Below are 26,043 nucleotides of genomic sequence, written 5' to 3' on the forward strand. Positions count from 1 at the left end.
TTGAAGAATCTCCTCTGTGTGGCAGACAGAGAGCTGCACCACCCAGAGCCCCATTCTGTGAAGTGGGTCCCCCCGCCTCCCCACTGCTAGGAGAGGTGCCGGCCCCTCCAGGGACCACCTCAGCTGCAGGGAGCCTCCTTTGGCCTTTCGAGGGTAGCCCACGCTTCATGGTATAAAAGTCTCAGCCATTTCAGAGGGAGTTTTGGGGGAGAATGGATACATGTATACGTATGGCTGAGTCCCTTTGCTTTTCACCTGAAACTCACAACATTGTTAGTCGCCTAGACCCTAATACAAAATGCTTCTGTTGTTAAAAAATTAACTTAAAAAAAAGTCTCAGTCATTTCAACTGAACATCAACAAGTCAGAGGGGTTGTTTTAGTCCCAGAGCTCCATGGACTTGGCCGAAGCTTTGGTAAGGCAGCATCACAACTTTTCTCCCTCTGCCCAACATGGCTTCCTTCTCTCTCCCCACAGGCACTGACCCCTACACGTATCTTGCATTCTAAACACTGCCACAGAGGCTGCTTTCCAGAGAAGCCCACCTGGGCGGCCCTTCTTTTCATTATATAGAGCAGGAAACTCAGGTTCAGTGAGAGGAAGCCACTTGCCGACAAAAGGTTATAAAACTAGCAGAGTGGTGGCATCTGGATTTGAACCTACTAACTCTGACTCTGGAGCGCAAGCTCTTGACTACTTCTCAGAGCTGCCTCACTCAGCCTGCTGGTCCTGGAGACTATGTGGCAGGGTGGAGGCCTGGCCACCTGTGTCACTGCAGCTCACTGCTGGCTGGGGACATTGCCTTTGCTCCCCGAGATAAAAAGTGCTAATAATAAACAAAAATCACATACCTGAACCCAGAGGGGCCTGCTCTTCCCCCTCAGATCCGAGACGTGAGACGGGGCACATGAACAGTTGGAAATGTGGAAGACTCACCATGCGCATCCCCTGAGAACATGAGCTCAGCCAGTGGCCTGGCCCAATTTAGCCCAAGTTGGGACAGTTAAGCCAAGACACGTGGCCTGGAAAAGATGCTGAAGTGCACAGGAGGCAAGGAAACAAGTATGATAAATAAATGAATGAACAGCAGCACTAACAGCAGCAGCTAAAATCCACCCAAAGACCCCACAACCCTTCTAGAGGAGAGTGGGGATGAAGGGAAACAGTGAGTCTACTTATTCCTACCAAGCAAAAGACTCCAAGTCCAGACAATGAATCTTTTTGTCAGTCTCCCCTCTGGACCCTCAGCAGGATCTATTACTATCATGTAAATGCTTGGGTTTTAACTGTCTAAAAATTGTTACAGGGGGAAAAAAAGCTGGGAGAGAATGGAAAGAAAAAAGAACCAGAAAATCCTTGTCCCTTGTTCTCAGAAAATCACTGAGGGGCACCTTCAATCTTTGATTTTCCCCCCAGCTTTCATCCTGCCTGGGTTGTTGTTCAGTTGCTCAGTCATGCCCGACTCTTTGCGACCCCATGGACTGCAGCGTGTCAGACTTCCCTGTCCTTCACTGTCTCTCGGAGTTTGCTCAAACTCATGTCCATTGAATCAGTGATGGATCCTGCCTGGGAGTCTACCCACTTACAGAGATGACAGATGGCAGATGGGAAGTTGCTAGAGAAACGACTGCAGATTCTCTCTCTTCTCTCTTGCTCCAACCCCGCAACCTTGTTTTATCAGCCCCTTCTGATGCAAAATCACCCTATCTTACTCCTCACCTCCTTCATCTTGGTCCAATTATGCACTGAGGATGCGAGGTCAGAGGAAGTGAATGCTCTCCCCTGCTTTCCAGGCTGCCTTATTATAACATCTCAGACTTAGGCTCTGATTATGAAAACTGAGTAGAGATTACCCAGCTCAAGCCCCCATTTTCTTATGGACAAGGGAGCTGTGCTCCAAGGCCGGGAGCTATGAGCCCAAGATCATGCAGTTAATTGATGGCCACATTGAAACTCGATAGAAGCTTCTTAACACCCAGCCCTATCTTTGCCCACCACCCTTGGGGCAGTGATAATCAAAATGCACATGTTTGATGCTTCTAGAGCTATTTCTCTCACAAAAAAAGCAGTGATAATGGCCCTTCCTGGGCCCGTCCTGCCTGGGGAGGTTGAATCTTTCCTTCAGAAAAGGACAAAATGGTGGCAGCAGTGAGGCCAGGGGTGCAGGAAGTGGGGACCAGAGTGGTTTTCCTGTCAGCTCTCCCCTTGCACTGTGTCCCTGTTTGGATGAGCACAGAGAGGCTTGGCTATTTATAGTTGGTGAAGACACTTTGGAAGATGATGGGACACTGCCCGCTCAATTCTCCCCCACATTTCTGTTCTCTGTGCAGACTCTGCAAGTGTGTGTAGAAACAGGCCTCCGTCCAGAGCCCATCCAGGGCATGACGAGCCCCATATCCCCTGAGGCCAAAGAACAATGACACCCACAGCCCTCATCTGCAGACCCACAGCCGGGTATCTCAGAGGGGCAAGGGGCTTTTCAGATGCCTGGAGGAGGGAGTTCTCATCATCAAGCAACTCTGAGAAGAGTCTGGGGGTGGGTGTCACTTGGAGGAAGAGTGTTCAAAGAAACAGCCCATGGGAAAAGCATCACAGGAACCACGTAGTACTGTGCCCATGCAGGGTGCCACTATCTGCTGCTGATTCCTTGCCTGTCTCTGGCCATCACTGGCAGGAAAATCAATGTGGCTCAGTCTGAACTAAGGCTAAACCACACTACTGCCGGATCTTGCTGCAGGGAATAAAATTCATTCTTTGTGAGGGTAGAAAGATGTATGGAGAGAGTTATACATACAAATGAAATGAGGCCAGCAAATACTGCACAGACATTTCTACACGATGACCAGGTGTTTCTCTAGTATCCTGTAGGATTCTTGTGCTCCATACATCACCCGCCCTCCCTCGGGCCCCAGCCTTCCCTCTGCTTCTACTCCCTGGAGACCCCTTGTTGTGCAGTTTTGAGGGTGTCCCTATTTCCCCATTCCCTCAGGGCTACCAAGCCTGATCTGCTTATCACCATATGGCAACCCCTCTCCCAGTAAGGTTACCCACTGAGCTCTCTCAGCGAGGAAAAAAGATAGACTGAGGGCCTCACAACCACTAGCTGAGGAGCCAGGTGCCCTGGGGGTAGTGATGGAAATGGAGACTCAGGAGGTGCCTACCGTACTCAAAGCCACAGGGTAAAGAAGCAGAGGGGTGGACTTCTGACCCTGGTGGGGCTGGCTCCAAAGCCCAGGGAGCAATGGGTGAGCAAGAAGGTCTGGCCTGGTTACGAGAGTTAACTGCCACCCAGAAGGCCTGCTCGAGGGGAGGCACTTGATACATTTCTGAAATGAATGAATGACACACACACTCCTCTCTTATCACTGAGTTCATGTCTAGCACCCATTTTTCATCTTTTCCCCATAGCTGAGTTTCTCACAAGACAAGTCTACATGTGCTCGGTTGCCCACCTGTTATTTCTTCAACTCAACCTGAGTTAGTACAGAATCAGCTTGACTGGGATCACCAAGGGCCAACTAGTGACCAAAGACCACGAGTGCCTTTCAGTCTCCCTGGCTCTCACTTTGGTGGCAGTTTTCATAGTGGGTGTGGGAAACCAATGGCAGCAGCAGCCCCAGGAGCTTGCTAGACATTCAAATTCTCAGGCCTGAACCCAGATCTCCTAAATTAGAAGCTTGGGGAGCAGCGACCTGCATTTTAACAAGCCTGCAGGTGATGGAGACACACATTCAAGTGTGAGACCCACTGGCCTGTAGCCAGTTCACCCTCCCTTCTCCTAGCTTCCATGGCCACACCGCCCACCCACCCTTTCCCACGGCTCCTCATCCTTCCTCCACCCTATAAGTAACAATTTTCCCCACTGCTGTCTGTACCCACTGCTCCTATTCTCTGTAATCTCCTGGAGTGATTATAGCCATTTCATGCCTGTAACTACCATCTACGAGCCAGTGACACCTACCTCTGTAATTTCTAGCCAAGATCTCTCCTGAATTCTCCAAAGACATATCTTGGTCCTGACTTGTAGAGAAGAAGGGAAACACTCAAGCATCACATGCCGTATCCCTAGGAATCTCTGAAAAGACGTTTAGAATACTCAAGCAATCCAAACTCAAAATGGTGGCCTGGCCACCTGGGTGCACATTCTACATGCCTGCTTAGGGAACGTTTGGGTACACTCTGGCTCCCTTTATTTCCCTCTTTTTTTAAAAAATTAAATGATTGATTATCTTAGAGCTAATAAGAGCAAAGGTCTTTTTTTTTTTTTAATGCTTTCTTTTGGTGGGTGCAGGGACCACACAAGTCATAGAACCACTAGACCAGCTTACTTTGGGCTAATTTGTATCCCAAGGGGCTTGAAGCAGCCTGGATGCCTGCATAAATCTAAAGAAAAATTAATTTCTGTGTGGGCAAGTTGGTCTCCAGAGAGACATCTGCCCTTCCCTAAGTACTTAGTGGATATTTGGCATATAAATGTTTACTTAATCTTTGCCTCAAGCTAAAATGTCTCAGGACTCAACAGTCACTAATCTCCCGGGGTTTCTCTGATATTCAGAGATCCCTCTTCATTATGAGGGAAAAATGTACAACTCCACGGTCCCTCACACCTGTTCCCTGTTCCAGGAGACTCCACACAGCCTTCAGCCTTCCATGAGAAAGGCACCTGGTGTATTTAAGACCATTTCCAAGAAGCACAGGTCTGGGAAACCACCAGGCCTCATGCCCACAGCCTGGTATCCAAGACCTGACTGCCAGTATTCTCACTCAGATTCCTCCTCTGACACAGGCTTCCACATCTGAAGCCAGGGGACAGTGCCTTTTGCGGTGCTTGAGCCACAGTAACCAACTCCAGCCACCTAAAAACTTCTTGACTTAATGGCCTGCTACCACTCTGACTACTGAAACTTTCTCATGACTGACTGTCATCACCTCCCAGAATGCACTGACATCCACCTCGGAGGATACTGGCTTTGAGAACATCAGCCTCATCTCACTTCAGCTCTTGCCATCTTCCTGAGCCTGTGACAGCCATATAGGCAATCCATTCCCCTCCTCCTTCCCCTGGTCCCTTCAGCACTTACAACCTTCATTCACCCTCAGCCACCCACATTCAGGGCCCTTCCCTCTGTGGATATGTCCATCTTCAGACCCCCTCCACCTCTGAAGTTGTGAACACCAATCTCCTCTTTCTGACCAGCATCTCTAGTACCTCTGACCATCAACTTTCTCCACTTCCAGCTCCCACTCCATCCCTGCTCATCTCACAGACTCCTACTTCTTTTGGCTTTACTTCTTTTCCCTCCATCCCAGAGCCCCTATCACTCAAGTTCCGTCCCCCCAGCCCCCCATTCCCTATGCTGCCCCAGACAACCAGCATAGCTCCCTGGCAACGCAGACTAAAGGTCTTACTCCCACTTGCCTGTTCTTTGGGAAGAAAATGATGGGTTATTACAACTTGGGGTGTCCATGTTGGGGAAGATTAACAAAGCTGTTCTGGTCTATCCAGCCTGCATCTACCTCTTTCCCTCTGGGGTTTATTTTCTTTTGAAGGCACACACCTGCTCTGCTGCTCAGGTTCTGGCTCACTGCCTCCCACTGCAACAGACTCCTAGAGCTCAGGACAGCCTGCTTCTTTCCAGCTTTTCCTTGGATTTTCCTTTTTTTTTTTCCTTTTGGTCCCTTCTCTCAAGTTCAAGACCTCTTCTCATGGGGGTTTCTGACCCTATCTTTATTAAATCGACACTACACATTGTGAGATGTACAACATCACATGTTCATTTGTGTGTATACAACACACATACAAAAAGGTTTAGGTATACTCTGTCATTTGAAATACCTTGATGATCAAATATCAAAAAAGTAAGTAGGCTCTTTTCAAGTATGAAGATAGATGTAGGCAGAAGGCTCTTTGGATGACTGCCTTAGTTACATGGTGGGCTGGATGAGACTAGCAGACACTGTTTTCACGCTGTGAGATAATAACTGACACATCCCCAAAGCACAGACTTCCAAACAAAGAGGCACTTAGGACCCAGGGGGATCTCCTGTCATCATTCGATTTGTAAATTAACTCTGTTATTGACTTTTTTTGAAACAGTCTCTTTTTTCTGTTACATTTCTACCTACATTTACTGTTTAGAAGTATGTTAATGGAAGGCTGCTACTTGCTCAGACGGACTCCAAATCACGCTGGTGTCCCAGTTCCCTTAGATAAGATTCCTGAAGCCCGTGATCTGGTACACAGACGTCCTTCAATCCATTCCTGTTAAGTGAATGCATCTAAAGACGACTCCAATACAGTATACTAACGCATATATATGGAATTTAGAAAGATGGTAACAATAACCCAGTGTACGAGACAGCAAAAGAGACACTGATGTATAGAACAGTCTTATGGACTCTGTGGGAGAGGGAGAGGGTGGGGAGATTTGGGAGAATGGCATTGAACCATGTAAAATATCATGTATGAAACGAGTTGCCAGTCCAGGTTCAATGCACGATACTGGATGCTTGGGGCTAGTGCACTGGGACAACCCAGAGGGATGGTATGGGGAGGGAGAAGGGAGGAGGGTTCAGGATGGGGAACACATGTATACCTGTGGCAGATTCATTTTGATATTTGGCAAAACTAATACAATTTTGTAAAGTTTAAAAATAAAATAAAATTGTAGTTGGGAAAAAAAATTAAAAAAAAAAATAAAGACGACTCCTTTCTTACCGAACTTATATATTCCTTTTTCTAAAAGGTGCTAGTTCCTGTTTAAATAGAAGGAAATTGATCTCTTCTGGAAGCCACATTTGGCGGCGAGCTTTCTGGCAGGTGAGAAGAAGCTAAGCCCAGACACTGCAGCTGGAGTGGCAGGCAACGCCTCATGTCTCACTTCAGTAAGAACAGCAAATGGTGATTGTGCATCCATGTGTTCACCCAGCCGTCCATCCATCCGCCCGTCCACCCATCCCGTCAGGTAAATCCCGGCGAGGATTTGGGTTTGCACAGCAGACAATACCTTCTCTGGAGGACCACCAACACAAAACTACTTGACATGAACATCCCTGAGTCAACTCATTTGGCAGAGCAAAACAAGTTCATAAACCAGTATGGGTTGGTTGTCTAACATAACTGCTTAGCAAAAAATATGAAGCATGTGAGATACTGAGAAACAGTGAGCTTTTCTTCAATCTTCTTAAATTTTGTTATGTTGAAATCCATGGCATGCAAGGTGACCTGGAACATCAGACATGACTGCTAGGGAGCTTGTACAGGAGAGCCAAAGTGAACAAAATGAAAGCACTGGCACCTCCCCCCCTTTTCAGAACCAGGGCATTCAACAAGTGTATTAAATGAGCCACTACCATATGCTCAGCCCTGTAAAGCATGTGGAGATGACAAAACACACTCCTGATCCGCTTTAAATCTGGGGAAGGAGTCCGGGGGTGTGAACATCCCAAGTGGCAGAGCAGGGGGCCCTGCACCAGGCTCCACATGGGGTGTCAGGCGTTTCAAGGAGAGAGCAACTGTGAGGGATGAGGGAAGGCTTCCAGAAGAGGGGCATGCTAACTGGACAGCTGGGGAGCACTAACGGGTGCAGGAGAGGCAGACAGGGAAGGGAGGAGGTGCCACCAAAAACCCAGGGGAATGCAGACCAGAGGTTCTCACAACGTGGATGTGGGCTGGCAGTGTCAGCATCACCAGGGAGCTTGTTAGAGATGTCAATTCCCAGACCTCCCCTAGACCAACCGCATCTGTGGGGTGGCATCCAGCAATGTGTGCAAATGAGTTCTCCAGGTGACCCTGATGCACACTCAAGTTTGAGAACCACCGAGTGGGAGTGGGCACTGTTCTCCCTCCAACTGGCTGAGCAAGGGGCCAGAGCAGGTACCAGCTCCTCCTTGTCCAGCTCTGTCACTTCCTGGGGCTGGCAGGAAGGAAGCCTGGAGCTTGCCTCCTGCTCCCTCTTTTCTGTAAACCAGTGCCCTGGGGGTTTGGGAGGTCGGGGACTGCCCACTCATCCTCTCTCAGGCTGCTCAGACGTCACACATGAGGTCGACAACAGCTATGCTTCCCACCGGCCTCTGTCTAAACCCCTCTCATGCATCTTCCTCAGTGGCTCGTCCTTCTGACCCACAACTGGATGCTGCAAGAGCTGGGGGGAAGGGAAGAGCTAAGCAGAGGTGGCGGGGAAGTGGGGCCTCTGTGAGTCCAGAGGACTGGTAGTTATCATTCAGGCCCACTTTCTCTGGAGGTCTAATCGATGGCCCACAAGGCCCACACCTATCTCCTAACAAGACAGTTGAGAGCAACCTTCGAAAGCGCAGAAGCTACTGGAATTGCACTTCTCTTCAGATCAGATCATTAGAGAGATTGGCAGGAGTATTCTGGAAATCGTTATTGACTTCACTGAAACGCCTGTGGTCCCTGGAAGGCTGTAAGAATTTGGCAGAGCGTGGCTTCTGTTCTCCTTTCACCACCACAAAGTGATGTACGACCTCTGCTGGTCCACCCTCCCTGAGTGTGGAGCACATATTCTCTTCAGAAGCACTTAATGTTCACATACATACCCCTTTCCTTCTGAAGTGTGAGCCCTGGGCCAACCACGCTACTGATGCGGCCCTTGTTCAGGTCACTGTGGCTGTCAAGTGGCCTCGTGGTGTGCATGTCAGTCGGCAGAAGAGGACACAGCATGTAGGAGCCTGACCAACTCAACAGTGGCCCTGGTCCCATTAGTTTCCCCCCAGGACATCATAGGGGGCAGTTGTTTCACTGGATCTTGGGGGACACCTGCCAAATGCCATGGGTGAGCCAGCCGCTCCTCCAATGGGCTCACACACCTGAGATAATCATGTATTGTGTGTATTTTACCATGGTTGAACCTTTTTTCTAAAATGTAAAGTGAGCTATTTTTGTTCCAGTTTGATACACAATCATAAATATGACAATGCAAGTGAAACTGATTTATAGCCCTAGGGCTACATACTTGGGAATTATATCCTTCCATCCTTTCAGATGCATTCCATGATCCCCGCAATCTACAGACAGGGGGAGTGAGAGGTGAGGGGCAGTGACCTGCTGAGGCTGCCCTCTTCCCATGACATAGGCCCGGAAGCCTGCCTGACCTCAGCACAAGGGCACCGAAGCCCCACGAGATTCTCCACGTGCAAACTTAGCTCACAAGAACAAAAATTCGGTGAGTGACCATGTGTTGACAGGTCCACATAAAGAACTCTAAGCCACCGACTTGCTCCAGTATATCACATCAACACGTAGAATGTGCAAGTAACTGTAGAAAGTTCCAGCAATGAACTTGTGGAGAGAATGCAACACTCCCTTGTTCCTTGTGGTAGGCATCTCGGGTCTGGAAGGCACAATGTCCAACTCTAATCCTATCATATCACTAACAGTCAGCAGCAGAACACATTTGAGTTTTGCCAGGCCCATGTCAGAACTCATGCCTGAATGAAGCATGCCCCTTGCCTTTGAGGGTCTCACAGTCCACAGACATGGACACTAAGGCAATCTTTGCCAGACTACGTCCTGGGGCCCACAATATGGCTGTGCAGCCAAGGGCAGGGGGAACCTGGGATTGCGGAGGGAGGCGCCACAGAGCAGGGAGAGGCTCAGGGATGGAGCAGCCAGTGAGAGGACCTCCAGGGGTGAAGGCAGGCCACCTCTAGCACTTCTGGTCTGAAGAGCAGCTGGCCTTGCTCTAAGGGTGCATAGGGAATTCCCACACGTGAGCAGGGCCAAGATGCCAGGACCTGGATTCTCATCTGTAATCCTGAAACCCAGGCTGTGCCTCCCAGCCTCGCTCCCACTTCTTCCCAAGCAGAGGAGCAAGGACCCAAGTGGCCGGAGTCCAGTGTCCTCTGGTTGCCCCACCCCACTCCCACCCTCGGCATCAAGAGCAGCGCAGTACCTGGTGTGGGTCAGGGGACCCACGGGCCGCTCTGGCCTCCTCGGGGGTAGCGCGCCTGGTCTGCTGAGAGAATTGGTCTTGGGCGGCCGTGGCTTTTTGGGTGGTATGGCAGGAACAGAAGGCTTCTGTAAATCCAGTTTTGGCTCTCTCTCTGGTCTTTCTTTAAGGAAGCATAAGGAAGACAGAGAGAACTCATGTAAGGGACAGTACCGAAGACTGTGTGCTTCTTGCTTAAAACAAAACAAAACAAAACACTGATGCTGTTTGCCAAGGTGAGGATGGAAGCAAAGAGCATCATCTGTTCTTGGTCAAGTTAGAAAAAGTCCTAGAGAATCACAGGCCACTGCTCGCCTTTACTCATGCTGGTCCCTCTGGCCGAGGGTCCTTCCAGTCCCTGCCCAGCCTTGGAAAACTCCCACTCACACTTCACTGGGCCTACTCACATTTTCCCAGACTGCAATGTCACACCATCATGTTCCTTTCTCAACAGCTGGACCCACCCTCAGAGGCACACTTTCCTACTACTCCCTTTCCTGAGCCATGAAGGACAGCCCTTTATAAACAAGCTCCACTTGAATACTTTGTGGGTGTCTGTATGCTTGGCCCAGCCGGTAGGCGGTCAGCCCCCAAGGGCATCTGTCTAGGACCTGCATGGGGCCTGGCACTGAACATGCGCCTGGTAAATGGCTGATGGGTTTGGTCAATGACCAGCGGGACCTGTAGGCTGTGGGGAAGAAAAAAGCCTGTCTCCTCCCAGGTCAGCCTGTGTAGAGTGCCAGGAACCAATAACAAGGGAGCATTTCAGAAAACAACAACTGAGTCTGGATTCTCTCTGTGCACAGTTTCACCTTGGAAGTTAAACTGGGACTTCACAGGTAATCAGTTGCTGAGGGTTTAGGGCTTCATAGCTATTAGAATGAAGTTACGCCAGATCTAGTGGCCAAACTGGGCAGAGTTTGGTGGCAGCTTCCTGTATTCTGTCCCAGATTCACCTTGCCCTGTGTGTGCTATGAAGAGCCCACACCCACGTGCTTCTCTGTAAAGACAGGGCTTCAGAGAGCTGCCTGTTGGGGGACTGGCAGCATTGCTGTGTTCACTCGGAAGCTGGAACCCTGAACACGTGTTACTTGCAGACACAAACTCACGTCGTTTGGGCGACCTGGACAACTGGCAAAGCTTTAAAAAGCCCACCAGGTATCATACAGACATCACTGTGCTCAGCCCCACAAAAGTTCAGTAAGGGAGTGTGGATTGCTAGGAACTCTTCCTGGTCCTCAGGGACCAGAGGAAGAAGGGCTTTGCTAAAATACAAAGGAGCGGAGATTCCTCCTGCTGGGAGGGACGGGCACTCTGGCAGCCTACAGAACGAATGGGAGAGAGGGTTTGTGCCCACCTACTAGGGAGGTCGAGTCTCAAGGTGGGGCTGGTTCACCAGCTTCCCTGTGGCTTTGGACCAGAGCGTCTTCACCCTGACCCACTGCGGCCTAGAGCAAGGCATTATGAGAGGGGAAGGAAGCAGAAGTGTGCGGCCATTTGGCCAGCCAACTAGGGTGGCTGTTCACATGTAAGCCAAGGCCATATGCTAGTCAGCATGGAACAGAGCAGGCAGTGTCCTCAACACAGAGCCTGGCGAGAAGCCCAAAAGCAGCCACATGTCCCCTATGAGGACAGAGGCGGTGTTTAGCTATGTCACAACATGCACACTTCTATCAAAGAACTATTCGGATGCTGAGTAATTTTACTGATCTGTGATGCAGACCTGGCCTTCACAGTGAGCTTCTACAACTCAAGTTTTAACTCTTCACTCTGAAAGAAAGACGTATAACTTCTTAAGAACTTGCAGTGTTGGTAAAACTTGTGGCACACTGATATAAAATATTACATTTCACAATAAAGCTTCATGAGGCCACCCAGGAGCACCTACAAATAATTGTGTGCATTAATTCAGCATTTCTCTTGTGACTTACAAATAACTGCTTTTTAAAATGGAATTTGCTCTGCCTCCTGTTAATAATAATAACCTAACAGTTTTCCCATAAAATGTGTGATCAATCAAATTTGAGACACCTAATAAAAGCAGTCCTTCCACAGCATACAGATTTCTTTGGGAGGGACACTCAGGCTGTAGAAGTCAAACCCAGCCATAAAACTGACTGTGTGATACAGGTTAGGGTACTTCCCTGAACATGATAATTTTTGACCCCCTTAAGGGGACTGTGGGCAGCGGGCTGCTTCTCCCAGTTTGGCCATGCCAGCCCCATCATCAACATTCCTGACCAGGGACGTGTGTCTATAATACAGTAGCCAGAGTCAAAAGCCCAGCAATGACTGACAGCTTTCGTTTGTCTGGATGGGAATCTCTCTAAGCCATACTCACCCATCAGCAGGTAATGAGCGCCTGGGGCACTAGGCTAGCCAGAAAACGTGGCAGGTACATCCGGGCCCTCGGGGGACTCACACTCGGCATCCTGACTTCAGGTTGCTGCTGGTGTGGCTGCTGCTGCTAAGTCACTTCAGTCGTGTCTGACTCTGTGCGACCCCAGAGACGGCAGCCCAGCAGGCTCCCCCGTCCCTGGGATCCTCCAGGCAAGAACACTGGAGTGGGTTGCCATTTCCTTCTCCAATGCATGAAAGTGAAAAGTGTCTGGTGTGGGGAAGGCGGTAACTGCAAGAACATTGGGATGAAAGAGCCCCAGTGTGTTAAATGACTATCTGGGTGTTTTTCATTTGATGAGAAATGCTGGCCCAAAGAAGCACCACAATCACTCTCTCTCCTATTTCCTTAGATACAGGAAATTTAAAAGTGATCAAAACAAAACCATAATCACCATATTGCATATTGCAAAGAAAAAGAAAATTCTGTGGGTAATCTGGAGTAGCCCTGTGACAGACAGTTCTGTCCCCTGCTGTTCTAGAAGTGCCAACGAAGACGTGATTTCATACCTTTCTCTTCTGTTCTGTTTGGAAGCGTTTCTGGTCTTTCAGGAGGTATCTTTTTAATTTCATGTTTTCTTTCAGTGGTACCTGGGCAGGGGGAGGATAACAATTATTAGCAAATGTTTTCCTATCCACTTATTAGACGCACTAGCATTTAAAATATTTATCAGGTACAGCAAAGTCAACAGATTTTTTCCCCCCTAATCTGAGGGCTGGTGTTATCTGGCAAAAACAAGCTACTTAGAAACAGAGCAGAAGCCACTTTTGGCATATGCCATTAACTCTGCCTACCTATACATTCTTAATTTACAAGAACACCACTACTATTTCTTGATGTTTAAATCTGACTTCCTTCAGCATCAAAGTAGACACAGGAGACCATGTGGTATGGGTAGGGAATATGTATAAATCAATAAACAAATCCATGGGATAAGATGATCATTGTTTGATGCCACCAAATTTGGAGCGGTTTGTTATGCAGCAATGGTAACTAGAACATGCATTCTTTTTTTTAATTGAAGGTTAGTTAACTTACAATATTATATTATTGGGTTGGACAAAAAGTTCGTTTGGGTTTTCCTGTAACATCTTATGGAAAAACTTGAATGAATCTTTTGGCCAATCCAATAGTTTCAGGTGTACAACATAGTGATTTAATATTTTTGTTCACTACACCCCATATAATGTTATTAAAATATTGACTATATTCCTTGTGCTGTATATTACATCCCTCTGACTTATTTTATAACTGTTGTCTGGGCCTCTTGAACATCCCTTTAAGTGGTGGGATATAACGAAAAAAAATTGGTGGTTTTCCCTAGGTCCTTTGCATCTGAATTCCTCAAGTACCACATTTTCCCAAACAGGACAATTTACACTTCCTCTTCACGCACATGGACTGTAGCTGCTCCCTCGCCTGGGGCCTTCATCATCGTCAGTGCCCTCAGGTTCATAAGAACACTTGGAAAATAGCTGAAGCATGAAACCCATCACAAGTACTCCTCTGATTTATGGACTTGGTTGAGTGATTGACAAATCCCTTATATGACCAACCCTATAGATGGGTGCTTGGTACTAAAATTTCAATCACACGGCATAAGAGGCCAAAAGAACTTAATGAGTCCCCTGAACACACACTTTACCTAATCTCTTTAATGACTCACTACAAATTAAACACTGGATCTGATTTCTATCAGTTCTGTACCTGATTTTTTTGTAGTCAAATAACCAAACACAAGGAAATATAATGAGAAAGAAAAGAGGAATATCTATGTCCCTGTCACAAAGCAGCATCCAAGATTATACAGGAGGATAAAAGAACAGTAGTAGTCATCGAGGAAGATTAAACGCCAATCATGCTTTACCCCTAGAGATCCAGTACAACCTTTGGTAGAACTGTTTTAAAAGGATAATAATTTTCCTACCATGCTACAATCTGGTCTCCTAAGGCTAATGAAGAAGTTCAGCACCATTCTGAGAGACACAGGAGGAATGGACAGTCCTATTCCCATGAAGAATCCAACCCTAATGACATTCCAGGCCACCTGAGCCTGGGACCACTCAACTCACCTCCTTGGTCTCCATAACCCGTCACTCAGGCGTCTAGGGAAAAGGGTCTTCAGAAAAAAGCCAATCAAGAGCCTGCTTTCATCTCAGCAAAATAAAATATTTATCCAGCCAGAACCACTAGGTGGCAAAGTTAAACTGCTCAACACAAACAAGGATGGGGGCTGAGCAGGAGATGCAATTAACATCCCATTTTGGGGCTTAATCTCTGTAATTCTCAACTATGCCAAAGGGAATGGGAAAGGAATGTGAGGTCAAGCTGATTTTTACCCCCAACAGGATGGGCCAGAAGAAAAAAATCACTCCTAACAAGTGGGTTGAATAAACCAATCGGGAAATGTATTCATACTTTAAATGCTATATTAGAATATCGTAACTGCAGAATTAAAAACACCCCTGCTCTTCTTCAGTTTGAGTTAATTTTTTTAAATGCCACTTAACTAGCTATGCATGGAGGAATTTCTCCCTAAACTGTGTTTCTAACCATGTTAAAGAGCAGTTCTTCCAGGAACTAGGAATGCTCATCTTTATGTATGAGACGTCAGTGTACAATGAGTTACCAAGTGTTGAACAACGTCAAGTCTTTCTATATTATTCAACCTTAATATCTGAAGCCCACAGAAAAAGTGAATTAACTGGACTCTTTTCCAGATGAGAAAAGAGTCATGAGGGAAAGTATTGCTAGAAAAAAAACACTTTTTTGTTGTTGGGGGCAAGTGAAGTAAGTACAAATTTTGGTTAACCGCACAGGACAGAAACTGAAAATTCAGCACTGCCATCCATGCACAGGGACGCCATGACCCATGGGAAGCAGTTCTTCCCAGGCTGACCCTCAATGGGCAGACACGGGCAAAGCACACAGCTAGTTCTTCTGGCCACAAAAGTGGTTTATTTTTATTTTTTAAAAAAAGCAAACAAAGCTGGCTGATTCCAAAACAAAGTCTTTCCAGTCATTCTCTTTGAAAGCTAGATTCTGTTGCTGTAGTTGCTGTATTGGGGATACATTTTAATGACACATTTGCTTGTTTAGGAAAAACAGGAGTGTATTTAAAACCTGCCTGTTGAGACCAAATCATTACTTCCCAATTTGGTCATCTGTGGCCTTTGAATCTAAAGCTCTTGAGCTCTACCCAGGATGCTGTAAACATACAGAAACAGAAAGATAGTGTGTTGACAGAAGCGAGAGGTACATTACCTGCCCCTTGCTTGATCACGGGAGCCGAGGGAGGAGGTGGCTTCTTGGGTCTCTGAAAAATTAATGAAAATGATACCACATGAGATTGTTGGCAAGCCTGGCCTCTCACATAAGGACCACAGACAGTGTTTTCTAGATGTAGCTTGGACAGTCCAAAGAAGCTCTCCAAAAAATTGAGCAATTCTCTCTCCAGGGATGTCAGGTTTTGGCACCTTTAAACAAACACTAAAATAAATCCAGTCTGCAAAACAAAGCTCTGATGGACAAATGAAATACCATTTCCCCCTTTCTAAATTTGTAACAGCCTTCTGGAAAAGCACGGCTCAGCAAAAATGGCCTGAAACCAGCAAGCACAATGGTACTCCTACGCTGAAACCGCATTTGCAATTAAGATTTAATCTGCTGAATAACCAAGCGATTCAGAAAGAGTCACTGGGAATGGCTCTAAATTAGATGGGCTCTGGCTGTGGGACCTGCAACAAAATGCAGGCTGAGGAGCCCCTGTGGCTGGGCAGGGTTCTAAGCCTTTTGCCCCTTTTCACCTCAAGGCTGCTAGGGTCCCCCACAGACCATTCATACCCTGGACACTGGAACGGAGTTTCTTTGCCTATCAGCTGCTATTTATTTTTCTCTCCCACCCTATCATTCTAGAGGGGGATGAGCAGCAATGCAATCAATGGCATCTCCTGGCTCACCCAGGACTGGCTGGCTATAGGACGGAGGCAGTTGGGCTGGACTTGGCAAATGTCCTGGGGCTGAGAGTCCAGCCAGGGCAGAATTCTTGGACGCCATTCTTGGACAGGGGAGAAGGGAGCCAAAGGCAAGGAGAGAACCATCTCATTATCAACGTCATTAAGGGAGACTTCCCTGGTGGTCCAGTGGCTAAGACTCCGTGCTCCCAATGCAGGGGGCCTGGGTTTGCTCTCTGGTCAGGGAACTAGATCCCACATGTGACAACTAAAATGATTCTGCATGCCACAACCAATACCTGGACCAGCCAAATAAAGAAGTAAATGAATAGCTTTTGAAAAAACATCATTAAGGAAAGATGGACTTGGGGAAGGTTTGAGTATATGATCCGTGTTGCTGCTGATACTTCTCCTGGCCCTCTCTGGCTATCATATACTTGTGATTTTTAAAAAGCTCCACAGACTCTTCTGCATGCTGAAAAAGCACTACTGTGACCAGCCAAAGTGCCCAACCCACCTGTGCCTCCCGGTTCCTGATGCAGTACCAGGGCACAGGAAGAGATGGTTTTCAGTAAAACCTACAGAATACGAGACCCACAAAGAACTATCTCAGGGCATATCACAGTATGCAGGCTCTGGATATGAAATTTCAGCTCTGCTCTATGAGCAGGGTGATTTGGCCAAGTGACCCCAAGTAAGAGTATAACATGGTGGGCAAGAGGCAGGGCTTCAGAATGTGGCCGTCATTACACAGCTTGGTTCTTTCCATTTTTACCTGTGGACTCTGGGCAAGTGACCTCACCTAGATGAAAGCTCCCATCTGTAAAATGGAGATAATATTATTACTTCCCTCTTAGGAGGAGGTGGTTTCACAAATGGAGAGAATCAGTAAGCACCATCTCATCCAAGCCTCATGACAACTCTGAAAGGAGTGATATTATCATGCCCATTTTTCAGATGATATAATTGAGGCTGCAAGAGATAAAGTCATTTCCCAAAGTCACCAGGCTAGTAAACGGGACAGGGGGCCAAGAGCCTAGGCCAGGGCTATCTGTCTTGTAGGCGTGCTCTTAACCCCTGTGCAGCGGCCATGCTGCCAGAGGGCATCCACAGACAAACCATCTCACGGCCATAAACCACACAGAGTTTACAAAAGCACAAGGAACTGTCATATGTTAACATTAAGGAGGGAAAAAGGGGTATCGAATTGCAGCTAGAGTATGAGCTCAACTATGTTACAATGCATTCAGAATGTGAAAAAGACTGGAAAGACAGAAATCTATAATGCTGATCTCTTGTAGGATTATGAGTGCATATGTGTGCTTCCTTAATATTTTTCTGTACTGTCTACATGCGTCCAAACTTCATTATAAAAATAAAGAAAGAAGGATCCTGCAAGGTCCCCTCTGCATGGGGGCAGGCCCTCCACCAGTCCAATGTGTTCCATTGCCAGGGCTTACTGCTCTCTCCCCTGTTGCCAGCCCCCTCCAGTTCTCTACCCTGGCTCCTTTCCCCTCCTTCTCTGTCTCTGTAGAAATGAGACTGGGGACAGATATGTGTTTACCGAATGAACTTATCATTGAAACCCTGCCAATTAACCTTCCTTTACCTCCGGATCAGAGTCATTTCTTATGTACGAAACTGCCAACACCCTCTGGCCCAATTCTTCCCAGCCCAGCCCCAACCATGCCCACCCCCTGAACGGCTTCCTCACTCTCAGTTGTTGGAACATTTGTCTAACCAATTTCGCATGAGCCTCCTCTTGCTGAGGCCGTTCCCCCAGCGACCTGGCCTCAAACCACAGGGCCTCAGATAAAAAAAGACAATTACAAGTCATATTTTCCAAGATTACTGTGCAAATGAAAAAGAAACCCTTAGTGTTGTGTCAGATTTGGCATGGAACAGACACATGAAATGTGACAGGGCAGGGCAGAGGGACACCAAGAGAGGAGACAGGAAGGACTGTGCTCCCTGACAGTGTGTGGAGAGCAAGTCATGCCAAGTGCCTGCTCGGAGGGCAGAGGAAGGAGACAGGGGTATAAGGTGGTATCAGGAACCCTGGCAGCTGCAGAGGCAGGTGGGGCAGTTTGGAAAGGAAGGAGCAGTTGGTGAGCTGTCTGTCTTGTATCCACCAAGCCTGATTGACGCTGGCCAGGTGCCTGCTTTGCTTAGTAGCAGAGGAGGTTTACAAGTTGTCCTGTTTTTTTCCCCTTTGATTGACTTCACTCCCTGATTCCATCAAACTTAGCCTTCCTGCCTCCTTACATGAGAAATGATGCCACATTTTTTTCAAAAGGGATGTCTCTGAAGCTAATTCTAAACAAAACCAGGGTTCCGTGTAGCTCTAGACTGCCCCCCCCCCCAAATGATGAATAAAGTATTCATGTGAGCTGACAACGATGTTTTCTTTGAATGCCACAAGAAGACAGGGCAGTGAGAACTGAGAAGGGTACATTGGTGGTAGTAGAAAATCCATCACAAGAGTTCATGATTCTCAAATAAGAAGACATAAGCGTGTCACATAATTGATTTTCCAGGATAAGCAGTAGGTCAGTGCTTTCTCTATTGAGTTTACCAGCATTAAGTAGCTCCTGTAGGTGCACAGACAGAAACAGCCTTTCAACTCAGTCAAGTATTTTAAGTCATGAGTTTTTTAGAGGCACTTGTTCTATTTATTCTCCTCCCTCCATAGTGAAAATAAACCATTCCAGCTCCAAGCCCAGGTGGTGTCATCCTGCTCAACTGGCAGGTTGGTGCTAAGAACAGAGGATGTCAGAGCTCTGAGTGATCTGAAGGTCTCCTTTAGGCTGAGGAAACTCAGGCCCAGAGGGGCCACGTTAACAGCCATGTTAACAGGAGCTAAAATAAATCTCTCATTGTCCAGACTGTGGCACTTCATTAAAAAAAGAACCAAAGTGAAAATATTCCTCAGAAAGTCAATGAGCCAACATCTTCTAATTTCCAGGAGAGAAGAATGCCTTCCCTGATCTTCATATGTGCAGAGCATACAGGCCCATGTGTGTGTGTGCCTCCCTGTGTGGAGATCTGTGGCTTGGACACAGAAGCAAACACCATCCTTCAAAGGATATTTGAACCAGATTTCATTTCTTCCTATTATGACCAGGAAGGAAACAGATTTGGGTGTTCTGGAGTGAAGACAGCAGGAAGGCAAGTTTTGCTTCCTGCTGAAGGATTTCATCACTGATTCTGCCTTTGTGTGGCAAGTCTGGCCAGTCCCAACCATCCTCCTGGACAAGAACTGTGATTTGTCACTATGCTTCACAAGCCAGTTTGTCTTCAGAGTTCTGGCCCCAGACACATGACTTGCTGAAAGTAACCAGAGGAGTGGACTCCTGATGGCTGGGTGCCCTTCAGGGCCCTTTGTCAGCGGGAGATGGTAAGGTTGTGGAAGCCAATTTCAGCCTGACTTTGAGACTGAAGGAAACCCTCCTCCAGGCCCCTGGCTAAGTTTTCTGGAGGTGTCTACATGTAAGGCTGGACAGGGGACACAAATACACAGCTCCTGATCAGGGTAACCCTCATGGCTCTAGAAACACATAGAAGCCTCCACTCTGCCCTTTCCTCTCCTTTCCTTGGTGGATTGACAACACTTTGAAGAGTGCATCTGGGGCTATGCCCCTCTGTATCCTACAGGGTTCCGCCCACAGGAGATCCCGAGAGCTACCACAAAACCTGCTTTTGGGAGGGTCTCTCTCGAGTTTCCTCTTCTTGGGCTCTGGGCCGGTGGCCTATATCCACAGTCTGCCTCTTGGCTGGGCTCATCCAGATTGTCAGCCTGCTGGGTAGTCACCCAGGCTTTGGTGTTCGGTTTCTCCTTAAGGTGCTCTCAATTCAACCCCTTGGCTTGCCTCCTTACTCTATTTATCCCACCTTGAAAGTGATGCTTTGATTCCATGGCCAGACCTCACAACTGCATGGTGGATCTGGACCCCGCTTTGTATGGAAAAGAGAAATCTGACAAGGGACCTGGCTTTCCCTGCCCCTCCCTCTACTCTTCCTCCTCTTTCATACTATCACGGAGAGCAGCTAGGAGGACAATGGGGCAGAAGGAAGGGAAGGTACACCTTGTCACCAAGTGACCAAATGACAAGGCATTCCTTAGTGCCAAATGTATATTAACCATGCTCCTAAGGACTGAATATTTGCCCATTGAATGAACGCAAAATTCTTCTGCTGAAACCTACCCCCCAGTGTGGTGGTATTTGGGGATGTGGCCTTTGGGAAGAGATTGGTCATGAGGGTGGAGCTCTCATGAATGAGATTAGTGCCCTTAAAAAGTAGACCCCAGAAAGCTCCCTCACCCCTTTCACCTCACGAGGACACAGCAAGAAGACAGTTATCTATGAACCAGGAAGAGAGCCCTCAACAGATGCCAAATCTTGGACTTCCTAGCCTCCAGAACTGTGAGAAATGAATTTCTGTTGTTTATAAACCTAGTCTATGGTATCTGTTATAGCAGCCTGACTTGACTAAGACACATACTGTTAGACCCTATGAAGGTGAAGCTTGGGACACGGGGTCTGTCTTCAAAGAGATTATAGTTCAGATGGCATGATGAGAAAGAATCACTTCAGGCAAGAGTATACTAAATGAGCTGCTCAGCTGGAAAAACAAAAGCTGTAAGTACCAAAAGAGAAGGAAGAGGGGTGCCACCCAGGCCGTGTCAGAGAAACTCAGCTGGTGCTCTGTCATTAGGCCATCATTATCACTGGGGCAACATCAACACTTCAATGATCCCCATCTCTGCAGGCAAAATTACCCAGAAAATCAAATGTACAGACAAATAATGTCAAAGGCAAGTTTTATTCATCATGCTGCTTATTAATAAGCACATATTTCTTTTTGGAAGACTAAAAAGAAGGAAAGAATTCATTGGGCAACTTCAGAAATTAGAAAGGATAGTGGTTCTCAAAAGGATGAAGCTCATGACTAGGAATAAAGAAAATTCTGGCCAAGGATAGTGGTGTAAATTAGATTATCAGATGACGGGGGCTAAGGTAAGGGGCCTCCTGAGAACTTGGTAAAGAGAATGTGGTCCAAGTTAAATCACCAAAGTCACCTAGAGAGGACGAGTCATCATGTGAATCAAGCAAGAGAGATCCTTTCCTATAAAACTTTGAAACCTACAAAATTCCCACCAAACCATCTTAAGGTTGGCACTCAATTGTAATGGAGACGATGGGAAACGCACTTGATTGTACCGCTGTGTGTCCAAAGATGGATGATGGATGGGAAGTATCCGCAGCCATGAAAACAGAGAAAAATGGAGAGCTGCTGGAGCCACAGGTGTGGGGCTCTCACCAGCATCATCTAGGCTTTGCTGAACTGAACTTAACACCCAGTTCCCTCGGCTCACCCTACCCCCTGGTGCCTGAGGGACCTCAAGCTACAACTATAAGACCCTTTGTGAAAATAACTAGCTCCTTTTCCTTTCATTCTGTGCTCTCCTGGAAAGTACCAAACAAATGTGGTTTCCTATAGAATCTGGATTTTAAGGAATCAGGCCCACAGGGAGCAAATGCCCAGGGCAGGCAGACCCACATGCTCCAGATGGGCTGATATTTCAGTTCTTGTCATGATTAGTAAGCTGCCAGTCTGCTCCCTGAGTAAGTCTCTGTGAGTTTGCCAATGTGAGTTTGCGTCACAGTCACAGGTACCCTTCAAACTCTTTAAGGGTAGGGTTCTGTGTCCCTGAGGCCAAGAGGCAGACCCTCCACTAGGGCAATGCCTCTGGGCCTCTCAGCAACGTCCTGATTCTCAACATGGCACAAGCTCATGAGCCCCCAAATCCATGCAGACAAGCACAGTATCATTGTCTGGTAATCAGAACATTTTCTCTTAGAAGAACTGGATCCCGAGACTTTCTTAAAACACTGTCTTTCAGAAACGTTACCTTTCAGGATACCTGTTCTATCTTTATTATTGTTGTTGTTGTTATTTTTAATGATGAAGATGTTTCTGCAGTTCAGAGAGTCTAAGTTCCCTGCTTTCCCTCAGTCCGGACAACAGAGCATGCACGACCCTTCATCAGAGCTCTCAGAACATTTAATCTTTCCATTCTAATTTTCAATTTTCCTGTTGAGGCTCAAAATAAACAGGCAGCCACTGAATCTAGGTTCTCTTATAAACGGCTTATATAATTGCTCTAAAATCTGCACCCGGAGATTGACCAGTGCTCTCGGAAATGTCTTAGGGAAAAGCCCCAGAGTCTGCAAGCCCAGTGTGAGAGGACCCTCTGAAAGAAAGACCTCCAGGAGTTCCAAAAGGCCTGGGAGTAACCACCTGAATCCACACCCCAGAAGAAAATACGCCAGCCTTGTCAGAAGGCTTTGCTGATGCCTACTGATTCAAGAGGTCTGCCACTGAATAAATGCTGTGTGCTGCTGTCTACCCTAATCATCGCACATCGTCCTCTTTTCTGGGTGAGTGACTGCAACCCCAGCCACTGGCAAGACAAGATGACATCTGCTGAATCCGATGGCAGAATCATGTTGCAGGCTCTGTCATTCACACCATGCATTTGTGTTAATGATTCTAATCATCTTTACACAGTCAACTCCGCACACGACAGCCCTGTCTCCAGTCACGCTGTCACCAACTCACCAACACTCTGGGTGCAGTAATAAAGGCTGGTGTAACAACCAGTGCAAAGCTGGTTGGTGGGTTTTATAGGTCAGAGGGGATGAAAAGGATGTAATACTTTGAATCTTCTAAAAGCTAAATGTCACATTATACAATCACTTCTCAGCTGTAGGTATTACTTTGTCTGACAGGTATAACTATTGTTTCCCTAAAATTGAGTTTTCTGCTTCTTAGGAACAAAGGTAAAAGACCTATCAGAGAGATGGTGGCTGCATGTCTGGGGTGGGAAAGATGCCCATGGGCCCCAAGAGCACGCATGCCTCAGTGAGCAAGCCAAGACGAGTCCACTCATCACTGACAACTTCACTCTCTCAGCAGGAGTCCTCCTGCAATATTTTATGTAATAGAGCAGCGCTTCTAGAAAAGTATGCCATGGACTCCCACTTGAGCGAATTTATTGCCCCATAAAATATGACTGGGGACTAGAAGGCAGGGTGCTACAAGGTAGGCAACCACAGGCTTTGTCCATTTGTTAAACTATTTATCCAGATTTTATCTCAGCATTCAAAACCATACTACCTCAGTCAGAATCAAGAAGGTGGCAAAAGTCTGGTAGGATGGCGAGCTTGCTAAGATCCTTTAGCCAGAGGGAGAGGCGTCACCATGGAGGCCTTGGCATCCAAATGCTTTGGATGTGAACACCCTTTATCAGGCTCAAACAGGTAGTCTGGGTGGTCCCATGCTACCCAACTCTAAGCTCACAAGGACAGCGGCCATGTGAGTCTTCTTCACTTCCATCAACCAGTATGGCAGCCTGTCCAAGGAAGGAACCCATTAGATACAGAGATGAATGAATAAACATAAAACATCACTGCCAGGCAGCAGATGCCCACCAGATATTCAAAAAGACACGAAGATTGTGCCATCCTGTACTCGCTTATCTCTACACATACATAAGGCACTAGATTTCTTTTTAAAGGCTAGTCATCAAAGTTCGTAGATGCACTGGGATCCCCAGGGAAGCTCACCAAGACACCAAGCTAACTCTGTGCTGATGTGATGAACTGGAGTCAGATTTCTACCACTGTTGCACAGTTTTAGCTGGAGTCTTCTCACACTTGTGCTAATAGTAATTACAAAGACTGGAATAGTTAATATGTATGGGGCATTCGCAAAGAACCAGGCGCTGTGCTAAGGAATTCATATGTGTCATTTTGGTTAATCTTCTCAACAATTTAACAAGGTCGGTACGATTATTCCTGCAATTTAATACATGAGAACACAGTCGTCACTCAGTATTCATGGGAGATTGGTTCCAGGAACCCTGCAGAGAGCAAAATCCACAGATGTCCAAGTCCCTCATATAAGATGGGAGAGTATTTGCAAATAACCTATGCACATCCTCCCCTATACTTTAAGTCATCTCTAGATTACTTATAATATCTAATACAAAGTCAATGCTATATAAATGGTTGTAAATGCTATGTGTATAATTGTCACTACACAGCAAATTCAAGACATCCAAGCTTTACCTTTAGGAACTTCCTGAAATTTATTGTTTAGTATTTTCAACCCAAGGTTGATTGAATCCACAGATGCAGAATCCAGAGATACTGAGGAAACAGTCAATGAGTTGATCTTGAACACAACAATTAAGTGACAGGGCCAGGATTCAAGTTCACGTCTATTCAATGCTGCAGGCTAGAGTCACAACCACGTTCTACAAATGTCTGCCAAACCTCTTTCCTGTGTCTTACAGTTTTAAACATTTACTATACAGATACTGCCAAGGGCTAGTGTCTTTTTTTCCTCAGGGATGAATTCTGTTAGCCAATAACCCACCACTACAACCATTATCAATAAAAATGGCTCAAATGATTTTGCTTGGTGTAAGACGTCTACTAAATGGTGAGCCCTTCTCTGTTCTACGAATTTATTCTCCTCCTAAAATATGGTTAGAAACTAGAAGGTGGGGTTGTCATCACTTAGACAGACACCTGCATCTACACCAGAGCTTCCCAAATCGTAATGTGGAAACAGGTCACCTGAGGATCTTGATAAAACGTGGGTTCTGATGCACAGGTCTAGGGTGAGGTTCAAGCATTTCTAACAAGCTCCAGGTAAGGCTGACAAAGTGTGGTCCCCAGACCAGCAGTGTCTCAAGGATCTAGAAAACACTGGGAAGCAGAATTCTCTGAACCTCAAACTTAAATCCCAGAGAGAACACAGATGTGGAACCAAGCATCCTTCAGCTAAACAAGAAAGACAGCTATCAAAAAGCCTAAAACGTGCAGCCGTTTGTTCAAACCAATCTACGGGCTGTAATCTTGGTGGGTACAAACACCATCTGGCTCCTTGAACAATCATATCCATCCATCTAAGCAGTGTACACATCACCAATGCTGTTTAATATCCTTGGTAATCAACCCACTAATATTGTAGCTACCTTTCCTGAACCTCAATTCCATAGGAACGTGATGGGTCAAAGTTCATGGTCCAGTAATAAAGCCCCCATGGGCATGAAGAGAACACAGGCCAGAAAAAGTGGGCAGAAGGCATGAGAAAGCCTGAGCCAAGAGCTCTGTGCTGAAGAACAGCTTGGAAAAGACCAAATAGACCAAATCACTGTAGAATTCCTCTTTACATTCCTCTTAGAATGTAAAGTGCTTCTAACTTTTCAACATTTCCTGTTACAGTGTCATTAGAGAAACAACATGCTTGCCGCGAGGCAAACAAAGATGGACTGGCTCATTTAAACCACAGCATTGTAAAAATGTGTTCTCACAAAGAAAGAGAAAGTACAGATCAGAGGGATACACACACACACACACACACACACACACACACACACAATAGGGATACATGTGTATTTGTTGTTGTTTAGTTGCTAAGTCATGTCCAACTCTTTGCGACCCCATGAACTGTAGCCCACCAGGCTATATGGAATTTCTCAGGCAAGAATACTGGAGTTGACTGCCATTTCCTACTCCAAGGTATCTTCCCAACCCAGGGATCGAAGCCATGCCCCCTGCATTGGCAGGTGGGTTCTTTACTACTGAGCCACTAAGAAGCCCATGCATGTGTATACCTGGCCAAATATGTGTACACAGATACACAGACGGGAAGATCAGTAGGCCTC

The 26,043-nt window shown here is 46.8% G+C and overlaps 1 protein-coding gene across 9 annotated transcripts in view; it reads right to left on the reverse strand.

The window, feature by feature from the left end:
* The window catches only part of SH3KBP1 (SH3 domain containing kinase binding protein 1), a 333,390-nt gene that overhangs the window by 39,364 nt on the left and 267,983 nt on the right, over nucleotides 1–26,043 (reverse strand). For all 9 annotated transcript variants that reach the window (XM_027533395.1, XM_027533394.1, XM_027533396.1 and 6 more), the window contains 3 exons: nucleotides 15,613–15,664; nucleotides 12,858–12,938; nucleotides 9,915–10,074 (listed from right to left, as the gene is read on the reverse strand). In XM_027533395.1, coding sequence (XP_027389196.1) covers nucleotides 9,915–10,074; nucleotides 12,858–12,938; nucleotides 15,613–15,664 — 293 coding nt within the window. The remainder of the gene's footprint in view (nucleotides 1–9,914; nucleotides 10,075–12,857; nucleotides 12,939–15,612; nucleotides 15,665–26,043) is intronic.

The sequence above is a fragment of the Bos indicus x Bos taurus genome, chromosome X, assembly GCF_003369695.1.
Source record: "Bos indicus x Bos taurus breed Angus x Brahman F1 hybrid chromosome X, Bos_hybrid_MaternalHap_v2.0, whole genome shotgun sequence".
Classification (NCBI taxonomy): Eukaryota; Metazoa; Chordata; class Mammalia; order Artiodactyla; family Bovidae; genus Bos; species Bos indicus x Bos taurus.